Source organism: Manis pentadactyla, chromosome 4, assembly GCF_030020395.1.
Source record: "Manis pentadactyla isolate mManPen7 chromosome 4, mManPen7.hap1, whole genome shotgun sequence".
NCBI classification, from domain to species: Eukaryota; Metazoa; Chordata; class Mammalia; order Pholidota; family Manidae; genus Manis; species Manis pentadactyla.
Genome location: NC_080022.1, coordinates 63,666,752 through 63,685,000, shown reverse-complemented (window position 1 = coordinate 63,685,000; position 18,249 = coordinate 63,666,752). Strand labels below are relative to the sequence as shown.

The 18,249-nt window shown below is 36.9% G+C and overlaps 1 protein-coding gene across 1 annotated transcript in view; it reads right to left on the bottom strand.

Annotated features, from left to right (window-relative positions):
* ACADM (acyl-CoA dehydrogenase medium chain) overlaps window positions 1–17,115 on the bottom strand; it is a 44,508-nt gene extending 27,393 nt beyond the window's left edge. The window contains exons 1-6 of the mRNA XM_036890274.2: window positions 16,969–17,115; window positions 13,102–13,189; window positions 10,728–10,825; window positions 10,560–10,629; window positions 9,839–9,939; window positions 9,148–9,228 (exon numbers count right to left, since the gene is read on the bottom strand). Coding sequence (XP_036746169.1) covers window positions 9,148–9,228; window positions 9,839–9,939; window positions 10,560–10,629; window positions 10,728–10,825; window positions 13,102–13,189; window positions 16,969–16,998 — 468 coding nt within the window. The 5' untranslated portion in view covers window positions 16,999–17,115. The remainder of the gene's footprint in view (window positions 1–9,147; window positions 9,229–9,838; window positions 9,940–10,559; window positions 10,630–10,727; window positions 10,826–13,101; window positions 13,190–16,968) is intronic.
* Window positions 17,116–18,249: the final 1,134 nt, after the last annotated feature.

Below are 18,249 nucleotides of genomic sequence, written 5' to 3'. Positions count from 1 at the left end.
ACAAAAGGATCTCCAGGAATGAAACAATATTAAGAGAACTGTGTGACCAATCCAAAAGGAACAATATCCGTATTATAGGGGTCCCAGAAGAAGAAGAGAGAGGAAAAGAGATGGAAAGTATCTTAGAAGAAATAATTGCTGAAAACTTCCCCACACTGGGGGAGGAAGTAATCAAACAGACCACGGAAATACACAGAACCCCCAACAGAAAGGATCCAAGAAGGGCAACACCAAGACACATAATAATTAAAATGGGAAAGATCAAGGACAAGGAAAGAGTGTTAAAGGCAGCTAGAGAGAAAAAGGTCACCTATAAAGGAAAACCCATCAGGCTAACGTCAGATTTCTCAACAGAAACCCTACAGGCCAGAAGAGAATGGCATGATATATTTAATACAATGAAACAGAAGGGCCTTGAACCAAGGATACTGTATCCAGCACGACTATCATTCAAATATGACGGTGGGATTAAACAATTCCCAGACAAACAAAAGCTGAGGGAATTTGCTTTCCACAAACCACCTCTACAGAACATCTCACAGGGACTGCTCTAGATGGGAGCACTCCTAGAAAGAGCACAGCACAAAACACCCAACATATGAAGAATCGAGGAGGAGGAACAAGAAGGGAGAAAAGAAAAGAATCTCCAGACAGTGTATATAACAGCTCAATAAGCGAGCTAAGTTAGGCAGTAAGATACTAAAGAGGCTAACCTTGAACCTTTGGTAACCACGAATTTAAAGCCTGCAATGGCAATAAGTACATATCTTTCAATAGTCACCCTAAATGTTAATGGGTTGAATGCACCAATCAAAAGACACAGAGTAACAGAATGGATAAAAAAGCAAGACCCATCTATATGCTGCTTACAAGAAACTCACCTCAAACCCAAAGACATGTACAGACTAAAAGTCAAGGGATGGAAAAACATATTTCAAGCAAACAACAGTGAGAAGAAAGCAGGGGTTGCAGTACTAATATCAGACAAAATAGACTTCAAAACAAAGAAAGTAACAAGAGATAAAGAAGGACACTACATAATGATAAAGGGCTCAGTCAAACAAGAGGATATAACCATTCTAAATATATATGCACCCAACACAGGAGCACCAGCATATGTGAAACAAATACTAACAGAACTAAAGGGGGATATAGAGTGCAATGCATTCATTCTAGGAGACTTCAACACACCACTCACCCCAAAGGATAGATCCACTGGGCAGAAAATAAATAAGGACACGGAAGCACTGAACAACACAGTAGAGCAGATGGACCTAATAGACATCTATAGAACTCTACATCCAAAAGCAGCGGGATATACATTCTTCTCAAGTGCACATGGAACATTCTCCAGAATAGACCACATACTAGGCTACAAAAAGAGCCTCAGAAAATTCCAAAAGATTGAAATCCTACCAACCAACTTTTCAGACCACAAAGGCATAAAACTAGAAATAAACTGTACAAAGAAAGCAAAGAGGCTCACAAACACATGGAGGCTTAACAACACGCTCCTAAATAATCAATGGATCAATGACCAAATCAAAATGGAGATCCAGCAATATATGGAAACAAATGACAACAACAACACTAAGCCCCAACTTCTGTGGGACACAGCAAAAGCAGTCTTAAGAGGAAAGTATATAGCAATCCAAGCATATTTAAAAAAGGAAGAGCAATCCCAAATGAATGGTCTAATGTCACAATTATCGAAATTGGAAAAAGAAGAACAGATGAGGCCTAAGGTCAGCAGAAGGAGGGACATAATAAAGATCAGAGAAGAAATAAATAAAATTGAGAAGAATAAAACAATAGCAAAAATCAATGAAACCAAGAGCTGGTTCTTCGAGAAAATAAACAAAATAGATAAGCCTCTAGCCAGACTTATTAAGAAGAAAAGAGAGTCAACACAAATCAACAGTATCAGAAACGAGAAAGGAAAAATCACAACGGACCCCACGGAAATGCAAATAATTATTGCAGAATACTATGAAAAACTATATGCTAACAAGCTGGGAAACCTAGGAGAAATGGACAACTTCCTAGAAAAATATAACCTTCCAAGATTGACCCAGGAAGAAACAGAAAATCTAAACAGACCAATTACCAGCAATGAACTTGAAGCGGTAATCAAAAAACTACCAAAGAACAAAACCCCGGGCCAGATGGATTTACCTCGGAATTTTATCAGACATACAGGGAAGACATAATACCCATTCTCCTTAAAGTTTTCCAAAAAATAGAGGAGGAGGGGATACTCCCAAACTCATTCTATGAAGCTAACATCACCCTAATACCAAAACCAGGCAAAGACCCCACCAAAAAAGAAAACTACAGACCAATATCCCTGATGAACGTAGATGCAAAAATACTCAACAAAATATTAGCAAACCGAATTCAAAAATACATCAAAAGGATCATACACCATGACCAAGTGGGATTCATTCCAGGGATGCAAGGATGGTACAACATTCGAAAGTCCATCAACATCATCCACCACATCAACAAAAAGAAAGACAAAAACCACATGATCATCTCCATAGATGCTGAAAAAGCATTTGACAAAGTTCAACATCCATTCATGTTAAAAACTCTCAGCAAAATGGGAATAGAGGGCAAGTACCTCAACATAATAAAGGCCATCTATGATAAACCCACAGCCAACATTATATTGAACAGCGAGAAGCTGAAAGCATTTCCTCTGAGATCGGGAACTAGACAGGGATGCCCACTCTCTCCACTGTTATTTAACATAGTACTGGAGGTCCTAGCCACAGCAATCAGACAAAATAAAGAAATACAAGGAATCCAGATTGGTAAAGAAGAAGTTAAACTGTCACTATTTGCAGATGACATGATACTGTACATAAAAAACCCTAAAGACTCCACCCCAAAACTACTAGAACTGATATCCGAATACAGCAAAGTTGCAGGATACAAAATCAACACACAGAAATCTGTGGCTTTCCTATATACTAACAATGAACCAACAGAAAGAGAAATCAGGAAAACAACTCCATTCACAATTGCATCAAAAAAAATAAAATACCTAGGAATAAACCTAACCAAAGAAGTGAAAGACTTATACTCTGAAAACTACAAGTCACTCTTAAGAGAAATTAAAGGGGACACTAACAGATGGAAACTCATCCCATGCTCGTGGCTAGGAAGAATTAATATCGTCAAAATGGCCATCCTGCCCAAAGCAATATACAGATTTGATGCAATCCCTATCAAACTACCAGCAACATTCTTCAATGAACTGGAACAAATAATTCAAAAATTCATATGGAAACACCAAAGACCCCGAATAGCCAAAGCAATCCTGAGAAAGAAGAATAAAGTAGGGGGGAATCTCACTCCCCAACTTCAAGCTCTACTATAAAGCCATAGTAATCAAGACAATTTGGTACTGGCACAAGAGCAGAGCCACAGACCAATGGAACAGACTAGAGAATCCAGACATTAACCCAGACATATATGGTCAATTAATATTTGATAAAGGAGCCATGGACATACAATGGCGAAATGACAGTCTCTTCAACAGGTGGCGCTGGCAAAACTGGACAGCTACATGTAGGAGAATGAAACTGGACCATTGTCTAACCCCATATACAAAAGTAAACTCAGAATAGATCAAAGACCTGAATGTAAGCCATGAAACCATTAAACTCTTGGAAGGAAACATAGGCACAAACCTCTTAGACATAAACATGAGTGACCTCTTCTTGAACATATCTCCCCGGGCAAGGAAAACAACAGCAAAAATGAGTAAGTGGGAGTATATTAAGCTGAAAAGCTTCTGTACAGCAAAAGACACCATCAATAGAACAAGAAGGATCCCTACAGTATGGGAGAATATATTTGAAAATGACACATCCGATAAAGGCTTGACGTCCAGAATATATAAGGAGCTCTCACGCCTCAACAAACAAAAAACAAATAACCCAATTAAAAAATGGGCAGAGGAACTGAACAGACAGTTCTCCAAAAAAGAAATACAGATGGCCAACAGACACATGAAAAGATGCTCCACATCGCTAATTATCAGAGAAATGCAAATTAAAACTACAATGAGGTATCACCTCACACCAGTAAGGATGGCTGCCATCCAAAAGACAGACAACAACAAATGTTGGCGAGGCTGTGGAGAAAGGGGAACCCTCCTACACTGCTGGTGGGAATGTAAGTTAGTTCAACCATTGTGGAAAGCAGTATGGAGGTACATCAAAATGCTCAAAACAGACTTACCATTTGACCCAGGAATTCCACTCCTAGGAATTTACCCTAAGAATGCAGCAATCAAGTTTGAGAAAGACAGATGCACCCCTATGTTTATTGCAGCACTATTTACAATAGCCAAGAATTGGAAGCAACCTAAATGTCCATCGATAGATGAATGGATAAAGAAGATGTGGTACATATACACAATGGAATACTACTCAGCCATAAGAAAAGGGCAAATCCAATCATTTGCAGTAACATGGATGGAGCTGGAGGGTATTATGCTCAGTGAAACAAGCCAAGCGGAGAAAGAGAAATACCAAATGATTTCACTTATCTGTGGAATATAAGAACAAAGGAAAAACTGAAGGAACAAAACAGCAGCAGAATCACAGAACTCAAGAATGGACTAACAGGTACCAAAGGGAAAGGGACTGGGGAGGATGGGTGGGTAGGGAGGGATAAGGGGGGGAGAAGTAGGGGGATATTAAGATTAGCATGCATGGGGGGGTAGGAGAAAAGGGAGGGCTATACAACACAGAGAAGGCAAGTAGTGATTCTACAACATTTTGCTATGCTGATGGACAGTGACTGTAAAGGGGTTTATAGGGGAGACTTGGTATAGGGGAGAGCCTAGTAAACATAATATTCGTCATGTAAGTGTAGATTAGTGATACCAAAAACAAAGCAAAAAAAAAAAAAAGGGCAGTTCCTGTGTGGTAACCTCCAACGAGTTCTATACAAGGGTATAAAGGGCATATAAAAGTGTAGGCAAAGGGTCTGTTTGTGTTTATACAGAGGATCAAAGCCTAATTGGGCTACCCCGAAAATGAACTAAGATACGATATGAAAAAGAACTTCCAACATCTGCACTCTCTGGAAGACTCATGCCAGAAGATGATCATCAAAAAACCCCAACAAAGATCCACGCACTGCTACAGCTGTAGATGCACTCATCCCACCAGTTCCTGGACTTGCCATGGGAATGAGGAAGGAGATATCTAAGCTGACCTGTGCATACAGTAAAACAACAAATTTGACTGGATCTATACTGTTGGAACTCAACCAAGAATTTGGAGAAGTGCAAATTGTAGCACTCCAAAGTCTTACAACTACAGACTATTTACTGTTAAAAGAACATATGGCATGTGAACAGTCCCCAGGAATGGGTTGTTTTAATTTGTCTGATTTCTCTCAGACTGTTCAAGTTCAGTTGGACAATATCCACCATATCATAGATAAGTTTTCACAAATGCCTAAGGTGCCTAACTGGTTTTCTTGGTTTCACTGGAGATGGCTGGTAATTACAGATATGCTTTGGTTATGTAACTATACTCCTATTATGTTAATGTGTGTGCGCAATTTAAGTAGTAGCTTAAAACCTATACATGCTGAAGTTACTCTACAAGAAGATATGTCAAAGAAATAATCAATCTTCCCATGTTCTCTTCCGCCTGCTACTTCTATAGCTTTTCTTCTTCCTTCCTAATTACAACCCTTAAATAGAATTCGTGCCTCATATCAAATTTACCGAGTATCATAATTCTTCCAAGTGGTAAAGATACCTCAAGACAAATGCTGGGCATAGAAGCCACAGGGCATAAATATGCAAAGAATTAAAAAGCTAACCTTTTCAAACAATAAGGCTTCCCTCTCACTTACCAACTTCACATTTCCCTGTATGGCCCCGGAAGATGACTGGTTAGCCAGAGACGGGTAAGATTCCTCAAGGGAGGAACAACCTAAGACAGGCACAGTCGCAGGGGGGCCATCAGGTGAGAAATTGGGGATCAACAGAGGTGAGGCTTAGAACCTCACACCCCTGTTCTGAGAGAAATCTTCTGCATACGTGGATGTTTTATTGCCCTTGTCTAGCTTGGATTAACACATAGTCTACAGGCACACACCTGATCATCTACATTTGCTCTCTTACAACACTAAACTATGTTTTCTACCTTTATCTTGTATCTACCTACCACTTCAGCATTTTATTAAAAATAATAATAATAAAGAGAGAAATGTGGTATCCACATATAAATCAAGTATAAAAACCAAATGAGTATTCATATTTGAACTGACTGTTTATAGTTCATAATGCATGAGCAAAACCGAAAGTTTCTGTGATGACTGCCCTTGTACTGTTCACTATGTAACTTATTCATTATGTAAGAATTTGTTCTCCATGTAAGAACTTGTTTGTTATGCCTCAGAAGATTGGAGACTGACGAAAATTAGGCTTGGGGTGGATTAATGATTGTGCATTGAGCATTGACTCCCTTATACAGAATTTTATTGTCTTTAACAACCATTTGATCAATAAATATGAGAGATGCCCTCACAAAAAAAAAAAAAAAAAAAAGGACAGACTTCCAATGGTAAAATAAATAAGTAACCGGGATGTAATGTATAGCCTAAGGAATATAGTCAATATATTGTAACAGCTTGGTAGGGTGATAGCTGGAACCTAGAATTATGTATATAAATGTTTTACCGCTGTGTTGTACACTTGAAACTAATGTAATGTAATACTGTGCATCAACTACCCTTCAATAAAAAATAATTATTTAAAAAAAAAAAAAAAAAACATAAGCATTTTGTTTTATCTTTTATCCCTCTTAGATATCATACTCCCTACTTCAGAAGAGACTCTGAGGTTAAGTGACTATTTAAGATCACATTGCTATCATATAACTGAGTCAAGAATTGAAGCCAGGTGTCGGGACCCCAAGTTCAGTGTTTTTTCAGTTACATTCTAGTTACTTCCTAGATCCACTGGCAATGCATGACTTTATGAAACACTGTTCTTCACCATCATTAGGCTTTTTATAGAGACTTCTGGGTACTAAGACCATTTTTAGACAAATGAGTTTACCGAATGTCTTACCCATAACAAGCATGCCCTAATAGTCTAATACTTATTCCTGTCAAATACTGCATATATTTTAGGTGTACACAGTTGTTTAAAAAGATTTAATTCAATTTTAAAAAAGAAATATGGTTTCTAATTTATTGTTTTAATATTACATATATATATAATATACATGTAATAGTATATTGGTTTTGTGATTTTTAGAGATTTTTTTTGCACTAAGAGGTATTAAAAAATAGTGTTGCTGTTACTTATCTCTGTATTTGCTTCCTCAGAAAAGGTGTATCTGACCACATGATCAAGTAAGGGATTAAGTCTTATGAATATGCAGTAACAAAGTTAAATCTAAAAACTTCTATCAGTTTTTTTTGTACCAAGACATTATTTTTAAAAACAAAAATCTAAGGTTTTAAATATTCAACAATGGGGAATGGTGATATAATTATAATAAAGTATATCCATTGGATAAATATTAAGCAATAATAAGTAGCATAGTATTTTTTAAGAAGTAAAACACAGGAATTCTCATGTTAAAAAGGATATAAAATTGCATATATGACCCTAATTGTTAAAAACACATTTATATGTGTTTAAAAAAATCTGATAAAGAATATACAGTAAGACAGTAATGCCAGTTAACTTCATATCTGAGGGATTACAGATATTTTTGTTCTTCATACCCTTCTAAATCTTCTATACTATTTTTTTAATAAGAAAAGTTAAAAAATATTTTTTAAAAGTTTACATGAAACAATATTATATGTAATTAACTTTGTAAGTATTGGGAGTTAAATAAATGAATGTAAGTGTGAATTAATCAAGACTTATAATTAATATGCCTAATTGGCCATTTTCATTTTCACCCTTGGCTTCATTATTTTGAGTACAACTATTACTATTATGTGCCAGAATGGGGAGAGTGTTAGTAACCTTAATTAAAGTCAGAAGTTAGACTAACTTAGAGACTATAAAGTATTTTTAGATACATTGAACATATAAAAAACAAACAAAACTTCCAAGGAAATGTTTAAAATACTTGGAACTGCTTTTAAAGACTTAATATTTCAGAAATACCTATTTATAACTAATACGATAATTACAAATACTCTTATCAGTTCATTAAGGTTGATTCTCCTAAGCATCTCTGTGCTATGTAATATTTTAGACTGTTTCTAGTATTTTGTTATAGAAAAGAATCTAGATGTTTCACACAATTCTTAGACAATACTGAAAATAAGCCTACTAAATTCCCATTGAATTGGCTCAAAAAATTACCAACTAACTGTGAAATATTTATGTCTTTATTAAGCAGTTTGCCTGAAATTCAGGTATCTAAAATAAAAACATTTATTTTCAAATATTACTTTACTTTTCAGACCGATTCTCACAATTAGTTCAAAACTAATAAAATTTTACTGTATTTTCTATCACAATCACATTCTAGATTGAAATCTGACTAGTAAACAAAAGAAGTAAAAATCCTTATGTAACAACACTTTCAGAATAAAACCTCAGTATGTGTGTGTATAATGCATGTATGAAAATAATCTTTTTTAAAAAATCCAATTTAAAAATTTGTTAAGTAGCTCTCAGGGAATTCAATAAAATCTATAGATATTCTCCCCAAGTCACCCATTCATTCAAAATAAATTGGTATCTTTTCAGTCACATTAATGTCTTATTAGTTCAAAAGACTACTAATTAAGTACCTATTGCCATACATTCAATCTGAACTTCCTGACACAACCACTCAGTTCTTGAACTGCAGGGGTCCATTAAGTAGATATTTCTCTCCTGGAAATAAGCTAGGGGATTATTAGGATATTTTCTAGCATCCCAGAAACATCATAGGTAAGCATCTTTCTTCTGGAAGAAAGCAAGAGATTTTAAAGACACCTCCTTTGCATCCCAGAAACATAATTGTACCTAAATATGTTGCTAACTTTTGTCTTAATGTGTTTTAGCCCAATGTATATACACAGATTTAAAAGGAGAAACAGCACCCTTGTTCCCTTCTTTAAATGTGAAATAAAGCAGCAGCTGCACATACTCACACACATCAGTGGCTCCTCAGTCAGCCTCCCCAAATACTTCTTTTGCTGTTCATCATTTCCAGCAATAATAACAGGCATTTGCTACCAAAGAAAAGACATTTTAAAAAGCAAGGTATTTTATTAGGTATGAAAATTCTAAGACACTACAATTAAAAACAAAACTATCTAAGAGAGTTAAAACCATAAGAAAATACATGTTAATCCAAATATGTTCATAAAACCATAAGAAAATAAATGTTAATCCAAATATTTTCATAAAATTAAGTTATACAGGACTTTTTGGTAGTAAGTAAAAATCTACTGTAATAAAATGCACAGATAAAGAATTAAATTTAGGATAAATTTCATGATATATATGGTCAGGCCTCATAAGAATTGCTCACTACATTTCAGCAGTGCCAGCACTGGCAGTAAGTCATCCTTCTGAATGCTGGTTTTTGGCCTTGTCTTTAACTAAGAATTGCCACTGACGCAGCAGCCAAAGAGTACAGTTTCCCCACAAGGACAACCAGGACTCTAAGTACTGGAAACAGCATGGCCAGAATGATCAGCTCTTGGAATAAGAACTCCAGGCTTCCCTGCAGAATCTTGAACTCCTTTTTAAAGAAAACTGTGTTCCACCAACTAACCTAACCAGTACTGTCTCATTAACAACAGCTCAGTTAGGCAATTACTTTTCTAAGTAACTTACCCCCAAAGAATTTGCTTCAATAGCAGTCTGAACCCCTGTACATCCATAAGCCAATTCTTCAGTAATTAAACAGGAGTCAAAAGTTCCAAGTCCAAGACCTCCTACAGTATCATAATGTTTTAGAAGCTCATTGTAATATGTTTGCAAGTCCACAGAAATAAAGTTCAATTTTTTTATTACTTCCAATACGACCTAGTTGTTTTAAAAGTGCATTTACAAATACAAAATAGGTAACACAAGAAACTAAAGTATTCTGGCTAACACAGCAACAAATTATATTTCTATGAAATAAAAACTTCAAAGAAGTCTTTCTATTTCCAATTTGGACCTATCTTGCTGTTTCAACTTGACTTTGTAAAAAATTGTTTCAACTCGGCTAAAACTTTGACCCTTTGATCGGAGGAAAGGAGTGATAACCTCACAGAAAAAAAAAAGTCTCAATAAAAGGTAAAATTAAAGGTAGAATTAAATGCAACAAACTGACCAACTCTAGAAAGAGAAGTCACCAAGGTTTAGGAACAAGTTAACGTTGGAATCAGTTATCAAGAAGGAAAAATGCCTCTAAGCGTTGAGTATAAGGCTCTAAAAGCAGGCAAATACTGAACAGGAAGACAAAGAAAGTCATTCAACAGCAACAAGTATTTTAAAGAACGACTGGGTAGAATTTCTCAGTTTGTGTTGCTCATATGCATTCTAGGATAAATATGTGAAGAAAGCTTACCACACCTCTCTGGAATGTGTGTATTCATTAAACCAAGCTCCCAGGCTCTTTTAATAAGGGGCACAGGGTACTAGAAGAAAAAAAAGATAAGGAAAAAAGCCAATTATATTTAAAATCTAAATGGTTTGATTGTAAAAAAATTAAGACTTTTCTCTCCTTAAAACCTACCTCGCCAGTTTTATCATATTCTGCAGACACTGGGATTATTTCCTCCCTGGCAAATTTACGAGCAGTAGCTTGAAATTCTTTTTGCTGTGCAGTGAACTCTAAGGGAAAGTTATTTAGAAAACATTAAAATAGGACAATAAATTGAAAAAAGTCCTAGGAAATCAGTATATGGAAATTTTATCTGTAATGGAGACTTTAACCCTTAAGTAACCAGAACATCAAAGACTATGATGTGTTTTCAGACTTACCAGATTTCACTGTACAACATAAATAAATCTGTCAATACAAATGCCAAAGGAGGTAGGTAGGATTTCTAGCTTTTACAAATGAGTAATAAATTTTTTTTCTCTTCCAATAGGTATTTAAAAAATATATTTTTCTACTTATTAGTTCCTAAGCAGATTTATCAAATATTTACTAACACTGAAACTAACATGTAAGACTTGCCCTGAATTAGGGAGATGAGATATGCTCGGTAACCATAAACCAATAAAATTTGTCCAAGAGGTCATATAAAAATGTTGTACCATAATTTCAATTTTACTCCTCTTTTAAACTCATATAACTTAAGGTTATAAATTAGTACCAAGCAACTGGCAAAAGCAGTAGAAAGGTTTCTCAAAAGGTAATAACAACATAAAACTCTGCTAAGTGATGTCCAAACAATTCAATTACATAAAATATGGGGTTGCATTATAAAACTGATGGAATGAATATGGTAGCTGGACTGAGGACATGAGACAATCACTACTGCATTTTTTCCAATCTGTACTACCACAGAGTTTAAATGTGGTTACATCAAACATCAAAGGACAAGAAAAACTTAAAGAGATATGAGGTATTTTGGGCAAGAACAATGAGGGCAAAAAACACAGAGGTAAAAATAAACAAGAATGTTTAAGACTTTGTAATCATTTGTATAGGCATGTGAGAAATAAAATGTAAAAGACATTAGAATTTTGGTGTTGAATTAAATAGGCTAAGATAAAATCTCTCATTTTACAGATAAGGAAAGAAAAGCCAAATGGAGGAAGTAATAGCCCCACAGTCTTACAATGAATTAACAGTAAAAGTAAACTTATGCATATCAGTCCAGTGTTCTTTACATCACACCTTTACTTCCAGTATTGGGGCCAGTCCGTATCAAGGTTGTGGGTGGGTAAAGGGCAGGGAAGGCAGGGATTTATTATGTATTATTTATTTAGACTCTACTTTAATCCATTCACTATGTACTAGGAACTTTACATATCAAATAAATTCTGTTTTGTAGATATTATTCCTATTTTATAAAGAACAAGATGCAACTGGTCATAGGTGTGTGTTATCCCTATTCCTTTACTTGAGCTTCAGAATCTTCCTCCTAAACACTCATATCTAACTCATTTTCTATCACTCAGCAAACCACCAGATTTTTCCCTCTGGTTTTTACTGACGAGTATGAATCTGTATGTGACAAACTGAAACCAGATAGCAATCATACCAAACGTAGGCTAACATCTCAATAAAGAAGAAGAGCCAGTGCCCCAAACTGCTATCCTCACAATGCCTGAAAATTTTCATTTAGTTCTGTTAAAGAAAAATTTTTAAAGCTAACAATCTCAAAGTATAAAATAAGAAACAAAAACAGTAATCCTAGAGAGCCTGAGTTTGTCATTTGTACCTGAGTGTGAGTTAACAAACTCAACTGCCTTTTAGGAATTTCCTGAAACCAAATGAACTGAGTAAATAGGCTTTTAACTAGAGAAAAAGGTAACGATTGTGAAGAAAGAAGCACTTCAGGTGGCAAAGGATGTGCAAAGATAAGGATTTATATTTCAAATTTTTTTGTCTGGGGTCTTCATTTTAGAGAGGAAAGGGGAGAGAAAATCTTCATCCTTTTCCTCAAACAGCACACCACTCCCTCCCTGATCCCAGGACTGAGAAGCCTATCTATAGGCACCAGAAGTGCAGCTCAGATGTATTAGGGCCTCAACAGGCTTTGGCTTATTAACAGGCACCTAGCACTGTGTGTCTAGTAAGTGTTCAAGCAGTATTTGTAGCATTCAAATTTCTAAATTGAAGACTATTCAAATGTATCAATATATTGGTTATTTATTTTGGACTACATAAACTATGTGTGTGTGTGTGTGTGTGTGTGTGTGTGTGTGTATACATAACATAGATCTATGTGTAGGATATTACACTGAAGAAAAAAACGAGATAATGAGATCAGGAAGAATGGGTGTGACTGTGAAGAATCTGTAGACGGTGATTGGTTCTATTTATTGACAGACATTACTAGGTTTGCTTACAATCACATTCCAGAAAAATACAGAGAGAGCTGCATACACATAACAAATATAAGTTTAAAGTCAAGACAGGACAAAACATATACCAAAACTAAATCCCAATCCTGGTTCACGTTGTAGAGCAGCTTTTGTATGTTGTAATCTCCAGTCAAAACAAGAAAGACTTCTCAGGACCTGTAAAGAACAATTTTCTTAAAATAAATTTGATAAAATCAAATAAGAGGATACTGACAATTATGAGTAAGCAACTTGTTCAACCATATTCAAGAACACAGTAAGTCATTAAGTCATAAATGTCTTCAGCTGTAATTTGATTTCTATATTAAATAAGCTAATTACCATATATTTGAACACCTATTACAAAAGAATTTTTTTAAAGCAATGAAAATAAAACTAATCATTATTATTTGCACTATTAAAGTAGAATGTTTCTAAGACAAACAACAGTCAAAGGTAGTAGTAGACTTAGGACAACTATTCTGGAAATCTCATCTGGAAGCTCCAGGACATTTGTGATTGGGAGTTGGAGTATGGGCACCAATAGGACAGTACTGTACTGTGTTCAAGAGCTGCCTTGTCCATCAACTTGGATACCCTGTCCCTGTAAGCCTCTGGGAATTCTCCCCTTGGAAGATCTCATTTTCTAAGGTACTTCAGTCTATTTAACAAAATAAATTACCTTAAAACCATGTTCCAATTTCCTGCTGTTGTCTATAAGCATTCTTACAATGTTCTAGGCCAGTGGTTAGCACACTATGGCGGCCACCAGTTTGTAAATAAAATTTTACTAGAACAGAGCCACACCATATTGTCTACTGCTGCTATTACAGCAGAGCTGTAGAGTTGCCACAGACCATATGGTCCAAAAGGCCAAAAATATTTATTGTATGTCCCTTTACAAAAAAGTTTGCCAACCCTGTTCTAAACTACTATACCACTTGCTTAATATATGAAATATACTCATATTTCTTCAAAAGAATATATAAAATATATATGCAGATATACAAATGTTTTCCCTTTGCAATCCATTTTATATTCATGACAAGTTAAATGCACATAGAAATAACGACTTGTATTTATTAGTTACCAAACTGGAAGCCACTTTGGAACTCCTGAGTAAATGTTTGAAGACAGCCAAATTTAGATAATTTTGTAATTTTTTTTGTAACATTTGAAATAGGTTAGTTTTAACTTCTTTTTTAAAATTAAGGTATTACTGATACACTCTCTTATGAAGGTTTCACATGAAAAACAATGTGGTTACTACATTCACCCATATTATCAAGTCCTCCCCATATCCCATTGCAGTCACTGTCCATCAGTGTAGTAAGATGCCAGAGTCACTACTTGTCTTCTCTGTGCTACACTGTCTTCCCCATGATCCCCCCACACCATGTGTGCTAATTGTAATACCCCTCAACCCCCTTCTCCCTCCCTCCCCACCTGTCCTCCCCTTTGGTAACCGCTAGTCCCTTCTTGGAGTTTGTGAGTCTGCTGCTGTTTTGTTCCTGCAGTTTTGCAATTTTTTAATTTTTAAAAAATTACTAGACAAAGAATTTTGATGGAACTATGCCCAGGCAATTCAAAAAATGACTAAAAGAAAAGAGAAAAACTGAACATGATACTAAAAGATCAGAACTGAACTTGCTTATGTTTTTCAAAACGTGTAAAAAGAAACAACTTTGTAGAAGACTTCAACTGATAAAGCGAATAATCTATATTTAAAGTGACAATATAGACTGTCAAACATCCTAATATAAATACACTTTCAAAATAACATACTTTATACTACAACTTTGCAAAAATTAACTACAGAGTATGAAAATTCACTTTTTCTTTGCAATTTTCATTAATTTAATTTTGTTAGGAAAACACTGCTTCCCCGGTCCTCATTGTTCAGTCGTCATAGATTGTGTTTACAGTCACATTCAAGTTACTAATTAATTGCCTCTCCAAGTAAAGCCTAGGATCAAGGCATTGATTTTTATGCCTATTTTGCATGTGATGAAACCGAGGCTCAGAAAGGTCAGGTAAAACTGGTCAAGGTCACTCTACTATTAGATAGTAGAAGCAGGATTCTAACTCTCCATTTACTATTAAGATAAAAATATTTACTAACATTTACTATCTAGAATTAGCGTCAACCACCTTGCTATACTACTGTCAATTTAAGTATCCTAATTGGTTATTAGGTTCTATAAAGAAAAATACCCAACAAAAATCAGACCCCAAAACTTCACTCTTCTAAATATGTGTTCAGACACCATTGCACAAAAAATTAGACCTTACAAAACAGGTAAAATAGTCTGCCAAGAGACTTTAAATAGAGAATTATTAGTGGATTTAAAATAATATACAAAAAGTTCATGATTTTTTAGGAAAATATGTTATTCAAAACAAAGTACAAAGGAAGCTAGAGCCAGGGAGCAATGCCCATCAACCTGTTAATTATGCAATAATGTTAGTTATTTTATTAGACTGGTAGAATATACAGTAGACAGGGAATACAGAAATGGTACATTATTTGTATTTAAAATCGCTGAATTTGAGTTTAAATTCCACAACTATTTTTGAGAACTTGGACCAGTTACAAACTTCTCCTAGCTTCTTTGCAAACCTGGGAAATGGGGCTACTCCTACAGTATAATTAGTTGAGATGATTAAAATAAATCAATGTCATGGAAGCCTAATGCCATTTAAATATTGTTTAACTTTGAGCTCTCTGCCCAGAACAATGCTAATTCCAAATCTCCAAAAGAAAGCAACTTTTACCAAGCATCAACTATGCAGTAACAGCACTATAATTAAACACTTTTGTGTATTTCTTAGGAATGTAAGTCTTAGTTTTGTGGGGTGTCAAAGAGATACACCTAATTATTGCATAATTAACAGGTTGATGGGTATACAAGTTCTCTGATCTCCGGATTGACATTGAGAAATCTTTTTTCCTGGGTCAGAGTTAAAAATCACTTAAAATATTCCCCAATTTCTGCCTTCATAGCCCAATAACTTGTATAGCAATGACAGATACTGGGCAACAATCTATTAGAATTATTCTAAATTCTAAAACTAGAATTTTTTTTGGCCAAAGACATAACTTTAACTCAGTTATAATTGACATTTAAATGGCAATCTGTGAATATATCAGTAATATTTAGATAGTAAAATGCATCTAGTGATTTAGAAGCTAAAAACACTAGAAAATGTAGAAAAGCTTGGAGGAAAATTCTGCGGTAGGTTTTTACTTTTTTTTTAACAGAGGCAAAGTAGAAGCGCCCTCCTTCCATATTGCAAAACAAAAAGCCTATCAAACGTATTACATATCCCAAGAACGGCTGCTCCACTTTCCTTTTCCCGTGACTTCGCAGACACCGAAGATAATACTGTATGAATTCTGTAGTTTCCAGTACACATCAACTGCAGAATGACATTTACTTTTTGATTTCTGTCTTGGGCTGAGGCCAGACAACCAGTAGTTTTCTCTAAGAGATACTATGCCAGTTCAAGCAAAAACCAAGCGATATTTATGCAAACACCCCCCACTCCCCCTATTCTCAGGCAGGTTCATTTAGTAAAAGAGTGGGACTCCCGGGAAAAACACTTAGCGAGTTCCCGGGCCGGAAAAAGAAAAAGGATAGATATTCTGGAAAGTGGACGCCGCCTATACAGAGGGCAGCATCCGTGAGGATACGGAAAAGTGAAAGCCGGGAAGCATTCCGTTTCACAGTGAGGAGCGGGTGGGCCTGAAAGCCGGGCGAGAGTACGGAATTCCGGGCTGCAGCCTGGGGTGGGCTGACGACGGCCAATGGGCCTGAGGCCGGCTCCTTCCTCCCCACGACTCCCAGCCCCTCCGGAACGGCACCCATCTTTGACCGGCGCCTCCCATTTCCCGCCCCCCGCAAACACCACAACCTCCACTACCCAGCTCCACCGAGCCCTGCTCGCCCCCTCACCCGGCAGCTTCGCCTAAACATCTTTGCCATGTTGATTCTCGGTCTCGTTACTCAGTCTCTAACCCACTCGCGCAGCGCCAAGACCTTCGGGTTCCGCGGCGCTGGAGCCCCCTAGCCACGCCCACACCCTGGACCCGCCCACCTGGCTGGAGGCGGGCGGAGCTGGGGGGCGGGGCAGCCGAAGGAGGGGCGGGAAGGGAAAGGGTATTTAAGGCACCGTTCAGCGCAATGAACGCTCGGCCTTCTTGCCTGCGCGGTCAGCAAACCTTAGACCTTAGACCGTGGGACGTGGGTCTAACTTTACCCTGCTGTCTGGCGTTTGCCGGGGGCGGGGAGGTCCCCGGAAAGACTGCGCTTCCCTCTAGTCTTCTGAGTTCTGACGACACGCCGAAGCTGCCCGCGGTGTGGGGCACGGCGGCGGGAGCTGGGGCTGGGAGCAGGGGACCGCGCCGCCGAAGCAGGGCAGCGTGGGGGCTCCTGCGGAGCAGGCCGGGAGTCGTGGTGGGAGGGCATGGCCTCCAGCCTGCGCTGGGTCCCTGGCGGAGGCACGTCTCCGAGGCCTGCAGCTTTGGCTGTTGCTCAGAAAATCCTGACAAGCCCAAATCTTTTATGCTTTGAAGATTTAAAGTACACTTTACTGTTAAACGCAGGACCGAAAGTGGAAAGATTTTCTGTGCTTCAGAAAATTTAACGGGAATTTAATCTCTTAGGTAAATCCGACCTTAACGAATATTCACAAGGCTATTTATTACTGTTCACGTGTGTGGGAGTGGAATGTGTCCTTGGAAACAAGGGTGCAAGAAGAGCGTATCTAAAGCGCCTGGCTCAGTGAATGTTGGAAGTGACTTTATGCCTAAAGAATTCTAATTAAAGTCAACCTCTTCGAATTAGCCCCTGAATTCTGAGATGACAGCTGTGATGTTAACAAAGCGGGGTAGGGTGATGGGGGGAAGGGATTTGTAAAACTTTCAGGTTTGGAAAGCTCTTTGTGGGAGCTAATAAATCCCAAATGCAAGCCAGGAGTGTGAAAATGTTTTCCATAATTCCTAGGACTTTTATTCTTTATTGCTACCATCCTAGGCCCTCTTCACTCATTCCTAAATCTTATTACTAACTGGCTTAATCTTATATTGCTTGGTGAAAATCAGCCATCATCTCATTCTAATTTAACTGTTTAATTTCTATATCCTGTTAACAGTACTGCCCTACAAGAACCTTCCATTCTGCCCTCTGGGAGTACATAATGCATTTATTCTGGGTACAAGGCAGAATGTTAATTAA